General features: G+C 32.8%; 2 protein-coding genes across 3 annotated transcripts; one reads left to right on the top strand and one right to left on the bottom strand.

Annotated features, from left to right (window-relative positions):
• Nucleotides 1-3,492: 3,492 nt before the first annotated feature.
• On the top strand, nucleotides 3,493-7,470 carry LOC129287957 (uncharacterized). 2 transcript variants are annotated; one of them, XM_054924252.1, is made up of 3 exons: nucleotides 3,493-3,886; nucleotides 5,579-6,260; nucleotides 6,402-7,470. In XM_054924252.1, exons 2-3 carry the CDS (start codon nucleotides 5,654-5,656, stop codon nucleotides 7,280-7,282), a joined length of 1,488 nt encoding a protein of 495 aa, XP_054780227.1. In that variant the 5' UTR covers nucleotides 3,493-3,886; nucleotides 5,579-5,653; the 3' UTR covers nucleotides 7,283-7,470. The 2 variants fall into 2 exon arrangements, with proteins under 2 accessions (XP_054780227.1, XP_054780226.1); XM_054924251.1 differs by having other exon boundaries at nucleotides 6,399-7,470.
• Nucleotides 7,471-10,195: 2,725 nt separating this feature from the next.
• Nucleotides 10,196-15,733, bottom strand: LOC129288631 (subtilisin-like protease SBT1.1). Its single transcript, XM_054925302.1, has 3 exons — nucleotides 15,623-15,733; nucleotides 13,943-14,732; nucleotides 10,196-12,092 (listed from the first exon to the last, which is right to left on the bottom strand). Exons 2-3 carry the CDS (start codon nucleotides 14,725-14,727, stop codon nucleotides 10,517-10,519), a joined length of 2,361 nt encoding a protein of 786 aa, XP_054781277.1. The 5' UTR covers nucleotides 14,728-14,732; nucleotides 15,623-15,733; the 3' UTR covers nucleotides 10,196-10,516.
• Between the last annotated feature and the right edge of the window lie 719 nt (nucleotides 15,734-16,452).

Here is a 16,452-nt window from a genome sequence, read left to right as displayed (position 1 = left end):
AGTGGTTTAAAATCTCGATCCCCTATCTAATTGAATTTGAAAATGAAATCTAATTTTATTAGTCTTTTTAGGTCTTTAAATTAGTTTTTTTTTTTTTTTTACAAGATGAAACTAGGCCAAGTTTGTAAAGGTTACATCCAGTCATACAAAACTAAAGGACTTTTGTATCGTCCTGACTTCACGCCACCAAAAAAAAAAAAAGCACTTTTACTCATGATCAAGCCCTTTGCAAAGATGAATGGTCAAAATCTACTACAAATGAAGGGAGGGGGATTACTTATTGACTTTTGAGTAATGAAGTTTGTTTGTACCAAAGAAAAAAAAGCTCTTTCCAAAAATCTATCACGCAGACAAAACTTAAAACCTCCTAATGAACTTTTTAATTTCCAGACCTAAACTGACATTGGAGCTCCCAAGCCTCAGTTAGTGTCCAATCCAAATACACATTTATAATCTGGTTTGTGTGGCTAATGAGTATTTAAGGTGTTGATTAAGCTGGCACAGTCGACACTAGTTCAACTTCTAAAATTCATGGAAAAATGATATTAAAATCCCTTTAAATTATATAAATAATATTTTGGTCCCTCAAAATATCATAATTCTCCTAAAGTTTTTAAGGACTTTTTTATTATTAAAAAATTAATGTAAATAATCAAATTGCCCTTAATACAAATATCAATTGTCATTAATAAGTTTTGTTTTTAGATTCAAAACTTTTTCTTAAAATTGCAAGAATTCAATAGCAATTCGTAAGTTTACATTTGAAATCTTGATATTCTCTAAGTGTTGTAAATATCAATTGTCATTTATAAATTTTGTTCTAAGATTTATAAATTTTTTTTTAAATCGAAAGAATTCAATAGCAATTTACAGGTTTAAATTAAGGATAATTTGGTTATTATATTAATTTCTTAATGACAAAAAAGTTCCTAAGAATTTTAGGAAAATTATGACATTTCAAGGAATTAAAATATCATTTATATAATTTAAAGAGATTTTATTATAATTTTTTCAAGATCCATTCTTACTTATATTATTAAATGATAATGATAAAAATAATGAAATATTAACAATTATTTTTCATGCAAAAAATACATTTACCAATCACACATTTATCAATCATCCATTTTTTTTTAGCTTTTTCGATAATGAAAAAATCACTTGTTTTCACACATAATTTTTTTAAATTTATAATATTTATTTAAATTTATAAAAATAATCAGAATTATTTTTTCACAAAAATAATCAGAATATGAAAATAACCAGATATGATCAACAAAAGTAAATATTCATATTATAATACAAAGATACATTTGGATATCTTAAAAATTTAAAAGCAAATAAATAATAATTTTTATGATAATAACTAAAAAGTAATTTCTATTTTTATATAATAATATATTTAATAAAATCTCCAAACTATCTTGAAATCTTTCAATAAACAAAGATAAGTCAATTATATGGCATTCGCCAAGGGTTAGTTTGGTTTGTGGGCATTGGAGGAAAGCCAAATTTTTCAACTAATTTACCCATATACATTTTACTATATTCCATCCTTGCCTATCCATGAAAAAAAAAGGAAAACCATAATTAGGGATTTTATAAGAACATTAATTATAGTTAAAAATCCTGAATTATTAAAATTTCATTAATAGACCATGGTCCTTAGTTGCAATTAAAAAATGTGAATAATTAGTTAGAAATTAAAAAAATACACTTGAAATTATTTATAACTTTAATTAAAAATTTATCAGAGTCAATTGTGAATATCAATTTTATACTGTTAAAATATAATAAACTATTGAAAAAATCAATAAAATAAACTTGGAGTTATTTATAACGTTAATTAAAAATTTATAAAAGTTAATTGTAAATTATAAGTCAATTAGTTTTGGTTTTTTACTGTTAATATAAAGATAAATGGCTTGAGAAATTTACAAAATATACTTAAAATAATTCATAACATTAGTTGATAATTTATGATAGTCAATTATGAATCTTGAGTTTTTGTTATCAATATACAAATAAACTACTTAGAAAATCAATAAAATAAACTTAAAATTATTTATAACGCTAGTTGAGAATTTAGAAAACTCTATAAATTAATCTCTTAAAAGTTCAACAAAAGATATTTAAAAATTTTTGTAGTATTAATTGAAAATTTATAAAGATTAGTTATGCATCTTAAGTCAATCAACAAAATATACTTTATTACAAACAAAGACCATAATATTTTATTGAAATTTTAATAATCAGAATATATAATTTTCGTGAGGTTTCTAATTGTCATTTTTTTATAAAAAAATGTGATTGAACTCACTCTCCAGACTCCCTCTCTCCCACCTCGTGCTTCCTGGTGCTCTGGCAGTGCATTCTGTCTCGATTCTTCTTAGTGTTGTCGCCATGCATCGTCAGGTTAAGCATTTTCCGGTGAGTTCTCCTTCGGTCCTCTGGTCATCCTCATGAGTCTTTTTTTCTTGATAGACCCATTTTTGATTTTGGAGGGATTTCCTTTCCATCTAAGTAAGTTATCTTCTTTATTTTCTCAAATAAGGGCATGTTACTTTGATAAAAGTCTGATTTGTGCTAGCCATATGAATCTAATTTCTCTATTATGACTGATTTTTGTCCTCTATTTTTTTTTTTAATAAGGAATGCAAATCTGGTAGTTTTGAGATGCGCTTCTTGTTCTTGTAATTTTGTGAGATTGGCATGCACCATTTCAAGAATTTTAGGGAAAAAAATAAAATGAAATTAAAAAAATGAAATTTATGGTAAAATATTTTAAGTATAAAAAATGATAATAAAATTCTTTCGAATTATTTAAATGACAATTTTATCTCTCGAAATATTATAATACTGAAGAAGTTTCTAAGGACTTTTTGTTATTAAGGAATTAATATAAATGATTAAATTATCATTAATTCAAATATCAATTACTATTTATAAGTTTTATTTCAAGATTTACATGTTTTCTTCTTAAAATAGTAAGAATTTAACAATAATTCATAAGTTCGAATTTAAAATTCTGATATTTTCAAGTGTTACAAATATCAATTATCATTTATCAATTTTGTTCTAAGATTTATAATTTTTTTTCTTAAAATTATAAAAATGCAACAGCAATTCTAAGTTTGCATTTGAAATTATGAATTAAAGGTAATTTGATCATTCACATTAATTTTTTAATAACAAAAAGTTTTAAAGACTTTAAAGAAATTATAACATTTTAAATAATTAAATATTATTTATATAATGCAAAGGAATTTTATTATTATTTTTCATATTTTTATATGCTTTGGAGTTAGTTTAATAGAAGGAATGAGTAGTTTAGTGAAAGTTTTGCAAATAAATTTCATGGAGTTTGGGGTTTGAAAGAAACAAATTTTATTTTTCTGAAACCAACAAATCACCAAAATACCCTTTAACAAGAGAAACAGCTTACAGCATATCAGATTATCATATTTTTATTTGCCTTTGCCCTTTCCATTTTTCGTTCTCGGCGCTATCGGAACGAAACCTGGGCGAGGGAGCTCGACGTCGTCTTCTCTCCTTCCTCCTCCCTTGCCGCCAGATTGATCCTCCCTCCCCCTTTCTCTTCTTCGAAACCGTTGCCTGTGGCTGAGAGAGGGAGAGACCTCGAAATTCTCCATTCCATTGTTCTTCCTTCTCTCATCATCTGTGTGTGTGTGTGTGTGTGTTCTGTCCGCTTGCCGCCGGTGGATGTGCGAAGAGCTGAGCTGCCGCCGCTGGAGGCCTGATTCGTGAGTTTTTCCTCTCTTCTATGCATGCCGTCAACTTCTACTTTCTTCCCCTGTTCTGTCGGTGCTGTTTGGGTGAGCGAGAGGAGCTTGAATTCTTCCTTCCATTCCTCTTTTGATCCTTGGTGAGTTCAAGCTTCAACGTTTATCTTCATTCCATTGGGTCTGTCATCTGTGTATATTGTGATTTGGATAATTGCTTTGGTTGTTTCCTTTATTCCCATTTGTTTTCTGCTGCTTTACATATGTAAATATGTTGATTCTCATGCATCTACCATCTCTTACAGTTTTGTGACATTTGTGGTTGGTGCTATGGATATTCTTTTGCAAATACTAAATGGCTCTGATGCCTTTTTAATTTTGACCGGAACTCATGATTGAGATATTCGTTAGAATGTGTTTACGAGTTTATTGATTTGATTTAGCTTACGTTGGAAACATCATACATTGAAGATCACGTGCTTTACTATTGACATTTAGCAGTTCATTTTAATTAGTCCTTTATTTATTTGTTTCAAGAAGACATTCTATTTTCTTTCAGTTATGATTGGATAGTTTTATTCTAAGTTTGTTAGTTTATTATAATTTTCGGATAGGTTAATCTTTCAGCCTGAAATCAATCTATTTACTAGTGTCTAAAATTGGGGCGTGACAGGGGCAACTGCAAATAGGCTAATAGACTGATATGGTTTAAACCTCCATAAGCTGGAAATTTCCCTTTTGTTTAGCAACTCTTCCCAATTTATTTATGAGTGTGTTGTAATATATTTGCCTCCACTACCGCTCCCATCCTGCTAATACTTAATGCTATCAGTTGTTTGCTAGTCACTTTAGGAAATTTAGAACAAGACATAGGAAGGAGAGGAATAGCGTTCACCACAGATTTTATCATAAGTTCTCTTCTAGCAAAGGGAAATAGAATCTTACTCCACCCTTTAACCTCCTTTTTCACTTTTTCCCTCACATAAGGCTCACGTAAGCCAATGCTTGTTGCTTAGATTTGCCCCACACACTTGGTATACCCAAGTGCTTTCCAAAATCAGCAGATTCACTAATGCCAAGAACATCACAGACCTGATTCATAACACTATTAGGTACATTAGCAGAAAAAAGAAAAAAGAAAAAAGAAAAACACCAGACATGTCAAGATTAGGTAACTGACTAGAAGCTTCACAGTACACTTTCAAAATCTCAGCTAATCCTCTATAATTATCCAAATTAGTATTCACGAAAAGTAAAGCATCATCCACAAAGAAGTAGCAGCAATTAGTTTAATTTTAGTGAATCTAGATTGTTCATTTCCATGATGAATCTGAACCATCCGTTTATTTTCTCTTTAAATTCCACTTCCTCCTAGGTGTTCAGGCAGAGCCATCTCTTTGTCGTCCCTGCCATCACTATTCCTTTTGCGGTCAATTGAGCCATTCAATCAGCTCCCTCTTCCTCTCTTTGCTGTTAGGTTCAGTCGGTGCTGTGCAGCAGATCAGCGAAGTCTGTTTTCTTCCCAGTTAGATTCTATTTTTTTTTTTTTAAACTTCTGTGCTCTTTCTCAAATTTTTCCTTTTGTCTTTGATTAGTATTGGTGTGGATGCTTTGAATTTCCTTACCCTTTCTTGTTTTTCTTCTCTCTAGCTCGTACACCATGTTTTAAGAGAGAGTAAGCAATAACAGTTGAATCAACATTATATTCAAGTGGTTTATTGTAATGTTTTCTTTCATGTAGTTTCTAGCCTTCTCCATCTATTGATAGAGTGAGATGTGTTTCGTGTGTGTGTATTAATTTCATTTGTTTTTCATTTTTGGATAAATTTCTGCAGGATAAAAAACTGAGTTTCAAACGACAGTTGTGGGTGTTTCACATTATTCAATCTTTATTTTCATTCTCATACGTAATGGGTCATACTGATACCTTGGAGTACCCCATATCAGAGCATACGCTTCAGTTATTGTTTGGGGCTTCAAACTCGACTGACTTAGAAAAGTCCTTAGAAATTCTCATAGAAATTTCCAAATCTGCTTCTGGGCGTTCAGAGCTTGCTTCCAAAGGACTTCTCCCAGCAGTGCTGGAGATAATTCACTCTGTGCATTGTACCTCACGGCATCATTTTCTTTCACTGTCTTTGAAGTTCCTTAGAAATCTATGTGCTGGAGAAATTGCAAATCAAAACTCATTTGTTGAGCTCAAGGGGGCTGGTATTGTCTCAAATGTTTTAACGTCAGTGGCAGGTTTATTAGGCCCAGATCAGGGATTGGTTCGTGTGGGTTTGCAGGTTTTGGCAAATGTTTCATTGGCTGGGAAAGAACATCAGCATGCTGTTTGGGAAGAACTCTATCCTAATGGTTTTGTATCTCTTGCAAGACTCCGGAGCAAGGGGACTTGCGATCCCTTGTGTATGATAATCTATACATGTTGTGATGGGAATCCTGAATTAGTTAGAAAGCTTTACAGTGATCGTGGGTGGCCTATAATGGTAGAAATTGTGAGAACTGCTTCTTGTGGTAAGTTATAAGAACTATTTGTTTGTATAATGTGCCAATTTTCTCTGTTGTCATTGGGTTTTTGAGGGTTTCTTTGGAATATTTGATTATATTCCTTTTCTTTTGTTATTTTCTTTATTCATTGGTTTCCATACGAAGCAGTTGGTTTTGGAGAAGACTGGTTAAAGTTACTCCTTTCAAGAGTATGCTGGGAAGAATCTCAGTTGCCTCTATTGTTCGCTAAATTATGGTCTGGGGCTGCTTCTGAGGGTGAAGTTAGTAAATCTAGAGATGATCAGTTAACATCTGAACAAGCATTTCTTTTAGGAATTCTAGCAGAGGTCTTGAATGAAAAGATTTCTGATATCACTGTTATAAAGGATGTTACAATGTTTGTTTATGAAATATTCAAGCAGTCTATTGGGGTTCTTGAGCACACCCCTAAAGCCAAGTCTGGTATACCTACTGACTGTGCTTCCATTGACGTTCTTGGATACTCTATGAGCATATTGAGAGATATTTGTGCCCAAGATGATGTGGCAGCAGGTAGCAAAGGGGATGCAGAGGATTCTGTTAATGAATTATTATCACATGGCCTCATTGATTTGCTTTTGTCCTTGCTTCATGATGTTGAGCCTCCAGCAATAATCAGGAAAGTAGTAACACAATCTGACAACCGAGACGAAGCTGAACCATCTAGGCTGTGGAAACCCTGCCTGTACAAGGGATTTAGGAGAGACATTGTTGCTCTTGTGGGGAATTGTGTGTACAGAAGAAAGCATGCGCAAGATGAGGTAAGGAAGAAAAATGGAATAATGCTGCTATTGCAACAGTGTGTTACTGATGATGACAATCCATTCCTTAGGGAGTGGGGAATATGGTCAGTGAGGAATATGTTGGAGGGGAATGAGGAGAACCAAAGGGTAGTTGCAGAGCTGGAGGTTCAGGGATCTGTTGACTTGCCGCAAATTTCAGCACTTGGACTTAGGGTTGAAGTTGATCAGAAAACTAGACGTGCAAAGCTTGTAAATAATGCCCCATGAAAATTCACCTTGAATGGGATGCATCTATCAATGGCGTCTTAAGAAGAAAGTGCATTCTTCAGAAAATGAAGAGTAGATCTCTTAAGCATATTCATTGAAACAACCAGGCCTTGTTTTGACCTTTTTTTAGGCGGAGTTTGTATTTTTTCTCACTTCAGCTATAGGTAATTAAATCTTAAATTTGGCTATGCATCTCTTGTCGGTTTTCCTTTTGATCTACATCTTGGCTGATAAATTACGTAGGATGGATAATGAATTCATTAGAGGGCTAACAAGTAACAACAGATAAACTGTATACGAAATTTGAATTATATTTAACAATTTTTGCCGTTTTAGCCATGTACATTACAAATTATAATGTTCATTTTTTTTAGTAGACTTGTATCATCCTTATATCTTAGCCGTCTTTAAATTTATTAACAGTTCAAATATCCCCAAAATAAATGCCATTTTTCGGAAGACAAATTTGTGAGGAAATGATATATATATATATATATATATTTTTGGTGGTATGCGAGGAAATGATGCTTTTATGTTGGAGGACTAAAATTATCAGCGTCTAGGAAGTTAGATTTCTTCACTTTCAAAACGATTTGTTTTGATTTCTTGACACTAGACATGACAGATAACAAAATGAAATAAAAACAATTGCAAATCTTAATAGATATTATGAAAAAGAAATAAACTGAACAATGAGGTTCAATTTGTCATATGAAGTGTTATTTTGGGTCGAATAGGGACCCAGAATACTGTCCTGTTCCTTATAAAAAATAATGGATATTATGAAGCTTAACTGCATATTCGCTAGTGACAGTTGATCATCTGATAAAATAAATTACAATCAATTACAATGTCACAAAAAAAAAAAAAGCTAATTAAGATAAAACAAATCATAACTTTTTTGGCCGACATTTTATAATGTTTCAAGAGCCGCTGTTATAGTATAGGAAATTTAACCAGTACTCTGGATCAGAACACAGTACAATATTCACATCAACAAAAACAAGACATGTGATGTAAGCTAAATTCTCCTGTGTCTGGTAAGTTCTCGCATTTTTACTCCCGGCAAAGCAAAAATGTAACCAAAATGAGTTCTAAGTTGCAAAACTGTACACTGTATCTGTATCTGTATCTTCAACAAGCGTGACACACTTAAAAACCGGCAACTCTTCTATGGTGTAAATTACTTCCCAAAAACCATAAAAACTCTCTGTTTTGTTAATTTACATTCATCTTGTTCTCATGGCAACAAGGAATAAGTAAATGTTCATCAAATTCATTAAAGGGTTAAAAGGACAAAAATATTTCAGAACTTTTTTCATCAGGAGTATCCAATATTTTTAAGTCAAAAAATGTGCAAGAGTGCCTGTTAACTTTTTTAAACCAGAGCAACCTTCCCTGGATCACTGGAATAACTTTTGGGATACAAGGTACTTTTGCATCTAGAAAATATGTTTTTTTTTGTTGGTATTTTTGCATCTGGAAAAAAGTTTTTGAGCATTTTTACACCTGCTGTTTGCTTTATTTTTTTTTAATGGTCAACATTAATGGGGAGGATGCCCTTGCTAAAAAGAATCCATGGGTTTTAGGCACCATTGTTGATTTAAGAAAAGTTCTTGAGAAGCTTATTAAATTATATAATGAGAAAAAAAACCAAAATAATGAATATTATTTATGTGCCACTGAAGTCTTTGACTAGCTTTCTTCTCTGTTTCTATCATTCTCATGGTCACATCAAAATTTGGAACAGTAAAATGTGAACATATATTTCGTCCACTTTTTAACCCGGAGCCTCAAAATATCTTCATATTAATTAGAAGTAGACGCATGGTTAAGGCAAATGAACCATTTCTATCATTCACTTATAGTCTAAGTTCTTAAATCAATTAATTTAGAAAGATTTAGTCAGTTCTTAATTATCAACAGCTTGTCCCCATTCGGGTTTGTATATATGCTGCCTCGGAACATTTTTGGCAGCTTTTCACTACAAACATTAATTGGAGATAATCCATTATAACAAATGAAACAACTGACAAGAATGAAATTAATTGCAAAATCTGATTCCACTTCTCAACCATCTCCCAAGTTAGAACAGCAAATTGTGAACCATTATCTCTATTAGTTTAATTACTGGTTCGGTTTTTAAAACTTTGTTGTACAAGAGGTATGGTATGGTACAATACCTATTGTTGAATTTATTGTCAAGTTTCATGTTCATTTTATTGCTGGGGCCTTGTGTTACCCCATGATCTGATAATTTTTTGGGCTCTATATGATACTGAGTGTGATGTTTCAATTATTGTCATATTTGAATGCTTTCGGATGGCTTTTATATGATATAATGTGATCCTTTTGTCATTATATTCTTTTCATGTATATTATTTCAGGTTTCAAAATTCCTTCAAGGATAGCTTAAATATGTCACTCTCTTTTGCACGTTTTTCTCTGGAACCATGATCTAAACTTTATGTTTAATCATTTCAAGCATTAAACAAAAATTAAGAGTAAGTGAGTAACCTTTCCTTGAAAAAAGGAGGAAATTTCATTAATCTTCTGACAGTAACAACAAGTAAGTGAGTAACCTTTCCTTGAATATTTCCACACTTTCCTTTTTCTCTATTTCTTTATAACATCAATGCTTGAATCAATTAGCGTGGATCTCAGCTATTAATTTCTTTAATTTTCTTGAATATTTCCACACTTTTCTTTTTCTCTATTTCTTTATAACATTGATGTTTGAATCAATTAGCGTGGCTCTCAGCCTATTAATTTCTTTAATTTTCACAAAAAAAAATCTTGAAACCACCTCATATAGAAAGATATTTTTTTATTAATATTAGATTATATTATTATAATTAATATTTTTACACTTAGACTGCCATCTATACATACATACATCCATCCATCCATCCATATATATAATATTAAATTTGTATGAAGCTAGTATTCATATGCTATGAATAATGCAGCTCACCTTAGACTCTATGCAAAGCAAAGGGGAACATTTTAGTCATTGGCATTTAAATTACATGCGGTTTTTTTAAAGAAAAACTTGTAAAATGACAACAACAACAATATTTGAAGCGGCTTGCATCCAATAGCAAAGAGCAATAATAAATTACTCTCATCCCACTACCTGGAATTTGGGAGATATCTTCACAACAGCAATGAATTCTCCATCTTGAAGTTCTCTGCCTCTTATGACATACCCCAAGATAGAAGAAACTCTCATGACTATTCCCATGTTACTGCTATAGGACTTCTTACAATATAATTCCCAGAAATCCAAACCAATGACCCAAAAGATGAACTACCAGAAACTCTTGCTCTTCCATCTGCCACAAAGGTCACATTATAACTCAACTTCTCACCCACTTTTGCAAAGTTCAAATTCTTTGGTTCAACAGTCACTGATATTCCCATTGGTTCTTCCACTTTCACTACATAGTTACTTTTGGGGTACCCTACATTAGTGACCAACCTCTTGTAGGTCACTCTAGCATTCTTGGTATTTCTACTGCGCAATAAAACTGCAAATGAAGGGTAGTTCAAGTCACCAGGTTGAAGACTTCCATCAATGGAGCAGGCACGTTTACTGCCTAATAATAAAGCAATCTGGGAGGAAGTATAGTTCAGGCTACACAAATAGTTCAAGTAATCTTGTGTAGTAATGTCATAGACCAACCCAGGATTAGATGCCTTTTCTGGGTCAACATGGCCTGAGCCTAAAGCAAAAGGGTTAGCCATTTCTGATGATCTGTTCGAGCCAATGTCTCCAATTGGAAGTCCTTTGTGGTTCAAAGTGTAAGCTGTGGTCATAAGGGCTGATTTTATTGCAGCAGGAGACCAATCTCTGTGCACAGACTTAACCAAAGCTGCTATGCCACTTGCATGAGGACAAGACATTGATGTGCCAGAGATTATGTTAAATAGTACACTTCTTTTGTCACTCTTGAGCAAACTTGGACTAGTTTTGGGTGGCCAAGCGGCCAAAATGTTCACACCTGGTGCAGTCAAATCTGGCTTTATCACATCTGGTCCTACCAAACTGGGTCCTCGAGAAGAAAAAGCAGCCATTGTTGGTGCATCAGAATCTCCATATACAGTCCCTATAAATGAAATTGAAGCTGTTGGTTTTTTATCAGATAAAACATAACTTCTGATGGTCTGAGAAGCAGAAGCTCCTAAGGACGTTGCTGGTATAATATGTGCATCAGCAAAAAGCTCTTCTCCTTGAGATGCAGAGTTAAGCAGAATCATTCCTAACCCACCTGCCATTTTCACTACCTCTCCTTTCCGAGTTCTGCCATTGATTCCTCTGTCACAAGCGACCATTTTCCCATTCACAAGCTCTGGATTAAGTGAGCCCATAGCACAATACTGTGCTAATCTTTCACTGCCATTGTTTGCTGCTGATTTTCCATAAACAAGGAGCATCTGCTTTGTGGGTTTGCCTTTATACAGAGAAGACCCTTTGAAAACTTGGCCATTCCCGAGCTTCACCTTTGTTTGAAAGCTTCTGTCAGTGTAGCTAGCACCCACAGTCAAGATCCATGGAGCTACATTTCCTACACTTGATTTGGAAGGACCTGAGTTGCCTGCAGAACAAGAAACAAAAACCCCTTTTTGGATTGCTCCAAATGAGGCTATGGCTATGCTATCACTGTAATAAGGCCTGGCTGCACCACCTAATGAGAGTGACAGTACATCAACCCCATCAGCAACTGCTACATCTGCTGCTGCTATTATATCTGAGCTTGTGCATCCCAAGGACCAGCATACTTTGTAAGCTGCTATTCTTGAAGAATACCTGACAATTTCACAATTACCCCACTATGTGACTAAGCATTTGAATAATACTATAAATGCAAAAGTCAACTTTTCTTTGGGTTATATATTGAAGATTGCATATTCCGCATATTTAAAGTTTCAGGAGATAGTTGATCATGAATTTTTTTTTTTTTTGGCTTTGAGTACAAGTGGAAATTCTCCATGCAGCTGGTGAATTTGTGCTCTTCAGACGCCTGTCAATAATCTTCTGAAGTCTGCCTGTGCCATTCAGTAAACTCTATGGGCTACGAGTTTGCCTAGTTGGTTTGGCGTTCAGTGGAGGGGTGTGCACATGGTTTGGTAGTTCACTGAGCCCGGTACGGTTATATCAAGCTGAGTTAGATTAGAGCGGGAAAAATGAAGTTACACAGTTGGCTAAGGTCGGATTGGCAATCTGGTTCCCTTAACTAGTTTTTTCCTTTTTTTTTTTGGGAAATATTTGACAGATTTATTTGAAAATTTTAATTTTCTTAATTCTTAAACTGAAATTATTAATTACATTTAGACATTTTTTTTTGGGAAATGATTACATAATCTTAATAAAACTTAAAAAAGCCAGACCTATTCATCCCAGATTTCCATGAGTTGCACGCGCAGACACACTTGAGTCCTAGGAGCACGCTTGACTCAGCCAAAGCTTGCCTTTTTAGGTACATCTAATTTCTAAGTCGTAACTGACTAAATTCATGGACAGGATCAAGATGAGTGAGCCAACTGGTAACTTCCTCAATTTTATTTTATTTTTTTGATAAAAAAGAACTATTTGATGTTTCACTAATCAAGCCTAGCAATTCTAAATATTTGAGTTTTCACTTTAATAATGTCAGAATTTAAATTTTACATTAATTATAAATTATGATTTATCACTTATACCAAAATAGTTTAAACTACTCTAAAAGGACCTACCACATATTTATATCTAATAGTAACTTTTTTTTTTTTTTTACGTGTCCAGTTTGATCCAATAATGCCTTTTGCTGCATTATGTCCGGCATGTATTCTATAATATAGTGCAATCACAAATGACAATTTAGAATAGAGAATAACAATTATTGTGAATTCTATTTCTCTGTGGCACAGTGCTGCCAGCAAACATTAAGTGCAAGGTGGGACTCACCCCACTTAACAAGTGGAGTCTACCACACACTATTTAGTACTTTTGTCTTATTATACAACAGTCAACACAGTGTTATGAATTTTCCTGCAGTGTAAAGTGTAGGCAATCATATTTTTTATTGGATTAAAAATTTAAGGAATAAAAGTGTCTTTTTAGTTTTTTTTAGGAAGTTTTATTTTGATGCTTTAATTTTATAAAATGCTTTTTCATCCTTAATTATAATAGTTTTCATCCTTAATTATAATAATTTTAACACAGTTAGTTTCATTAATAAAAAAAATCCTGAAATTGAACTTTTAAATGTTGATAAAATATTTTTAAAATAGAAAATTAACACAAAAAATGATTATCATTAAAAAAAACATTGTTAAGGTTTGAAAACTAAAAATATGCTTTATAAAATTAAGAAATAAAACTAAAACTTTATGTAAATTAGATGACTAAAAATGTACTTTCTGTCAAAATTTAAAGATTACAGATATTAAAATAAATAAAAAGACTACACACACTACCTCTAAATAAAATTAAATTACTTTTTTACCCTTTATCTCATCAATTTAAATATGTTTTTTAAAATAATGATTCAAAAATATTTTTATATTTTTTTATTTTCAAAGCTTATTCTAAAAAATTATTCTACTAAAAGACATAAAACATAATCAAACTAGTTCTGTATATGTAAATACTGCCTCCACTCTATATTAACAAATTACCTCATTCCAGCGGCTGTACCTCCAGCAAGGCCAAAAAGACTAGCATTTTCCACCAAGCCACCAGCAGCAGTAGATGCAGTGTGAGTTCCATGGCCTTCAGAATCTCTTGCAGACCGATAATCTGTACTCTCATTGATCTTCCCAGCAAATTTCTCATACCCTTTGAAGAACGCTCTTGCTCCTATTAGCTTCTTGTTACAGTTTCCCGAAGAAAACTGTGTCCCATTCTCACACACTCCTTTCCATCTAGAAGGTACTGGAAGCATCCCTGCTGACTCTCTGAAACTCACATGTTCAGGCCAAATCCCAGAATCAAGCACTCCAATGATCACATCAGAGCCTAAGTTTGATTTACTCCAAAGCCCTGTTCCACTAGAAAGCCCTAGAAAATGAGGTGTGTATGTTGTGTGGAGGTGCACTAGTTCATCTGGTATGGCTCTGAGAAAACCTTCGATCTGGTTTAAGGATTTGAGGTGGGTTTGTGATAGATGAGCAGAGAAACCAAACATGGTGGTTTCATATACGTAAAGAAGGTCAGGATTATTTGATGAGGATTGTCGATCTTGTTCTGATAATGATGATGAAGCTTCTTGGGAAATGGAATCAAGGACTGATTTGTACCATGGTTTTGTGATGTCCTGAGAATGAATAGAGGATCTGATTTTGGTCTTGTCCATGTAGATTATGTAGGTCTGTTTGCCGTCCATGACAGCTCTTGATGATGATGTGCTTGTCACCATCATCATGGTTAGCAAAAATAATAGTATGAGTGTTTTGAAAATCATGGTACCTGTAACCAAAAGGAATTATTAACCAACAAACATCCTTAATTAATTAACATACAAGTTAATTAATTTCATTAATTTGCTCGCATGCTTAGTTTTGTGTCAAGAACAGTAATACTATATCAGCATTAACTATGCAATTGAAAACTTGTTTATTCCATATATATGAGATATGTTCCACTGCTAGAGTCTGGACCAGTGGCTAGGTTGAACAAAGCTTCAAACAGTATACGAAAAGAAATGAGAGTATTAGAAAATTCAGAAACATGCAGACCTCTCTCTCTCTCTCTCTCTCTCTCTCTCACATGGCTGTTTGGTATCTAGTATTATTAAATCAGATTTAAATATTGTCAAGTTTAAATAAACATAGCTCTTCTAATATGCTTTTTTTTTTTTCCATTCACAGCACTTGAAGCTATTCTATTATATTCAAATAATATATCAGAGTCCTTCCCACTCAATCCAACTATCATTAGTTTTTATTACGAGTTTTATATCGGAGAGCCTCACAAGTGGTGTGAGGTTTTATAAGTATGAGAGACTTTTCTATTTAATATGCTAATATTTTGGAATATATTTTCTCTTTGAACCTGTGCTCATTACATTTTTTCTCCCTTTTTATGCCTAGACTCTTCCACTTAATATACTAGTATTTTGGAATAGGCTTTCCTTTGGGCTTATGCTCATTACATTTTTTCTCCCTCTTTATGCCTTTCACATTTCTTATGAAGCAATTGAAATCAAATTTTAACCATTCAAAGTAATATTTCAATCGAAATATTAAAATCTAATACAAAATAACTAGGTCTAGACTACGATTATAGTTTAACTACTTGAGCCGTGGAGAGACTACAGAAGGAGGAGAGGAGAAAATAGAGAGGGTAAGGATTCATACCTCTATAAAGATGTTGAGACTTGAGCAAAGATTTCTGAGATGAGAAATGTAATGAGCATAGCTATATATATACACACACGCACACTGAAGGTTGAAGAAGGTGATAAGAACTTGGACATTATTATTATGTGCTGTGCTCATGCAATACAAAAAGTCAACTTTTTCTTTCCTTTATCTTCACGAAAGTATGCACGCGCAATATATATATGAACAATGATAACATTATGAGATGATATAATACACTTGAATAAAGATTGAAGCATTAATGCAATATTTGTCTGAATGTAAAGAAGGAAATTAAATGATATAGTACTACTTGTGAAATTGAAGCAGTATGATGAGTTAGGGAAAATGGACGTTAATTGCAAGATTGAAGCACAGAATTAAGAGGTATGCGATCATCTCAATGGTTATCTCTAGATTCATGTAAAAAGAAGACTGAAGGTTAAAAAAGGAAAGGGAAAGAAAAGAAGAATGAAAAAGAGAAGCTATCAAGATATTTTACTCTACGTAGCTAAAAAGAGCTGTCACTAAGCATTACTCATCATTTACCTCTATGTTTGGGTTGAACTTGGTGTAAGCCCCTTAGGTTAATGATCAGAGTATATGTGTATAAAAAATTTTAGGTTAACTGAAATCTGATTGAGTTATTGGTTATCAGTAGTAGTTAAAACTATTTGTGGTTCTGGCTAGTTTAATTTGATATTATTATAATGAGAAAATATCTATGTTGCGTTGTTAGATGCAAACTTGGATTTAAGTTAAATATCTCATTTGAATACTTAATAGTCTATGGATAAATTCATATTTTATTATAATTTTTTTGTAAT

This window comes from Prosopis cineraria, unplaced genomic scaffold (assembly GCF_029017545.1).
Source record: "Prosopis cineraria cultivar Desert tree isolate PC_DT_omini unplaced genomic scaffold, ASM2901754v1 PC12, whole genome shotgun sequence".
In the NCBI taxonomy this organism is placed as follows: domain Eukaryota; kingdom Viridiplantae; phylum Streptophyta; class Magnoliopsida; order Fabales; family Fabaceae; genus Prosopis; species Prosopis cineraria.
The sequence above is the reverse complement of the archived record's forward strand: the minus strand, read 5'-3'. Positions and strand labels throughout refer to the sequence as shown.

What these genes read in the sequence shown, in the direction of transcription:
- LOC129287957 (XM_054924251.1), top strand. Translation starts at nt 5,654, where the DNA reads ATGGGTCATACTGATACCTTGGAGTACCCCATATCAGAGCATACGCTT. An exon ending in TGTGAGAACTGCTTCTTGTG is followed by an intron (nt 6,261 to 6,398) that starts GTAAGTTATAAG and finishes TTCCATACGAAG; the next exon opens with CAGTTGGTTTTGGAGAAGAC.
- LOC129288631 (XM_054925302.1), bottom strand. Translation starts at nt 14,727, where the DNA reads ATGATTTTCAAAACACTCATACTATTATTTTTGCTAACCATGATGATG. An exon ending in GGTACAGCCGCTGGAATGAG is followed by an intron (nt 12,093 to 13,942) that starts GTAATTTGTTAA and finishes TGAAATTGTCAG; the next exon opens with GTATTCTTCAAGAATAGCAG.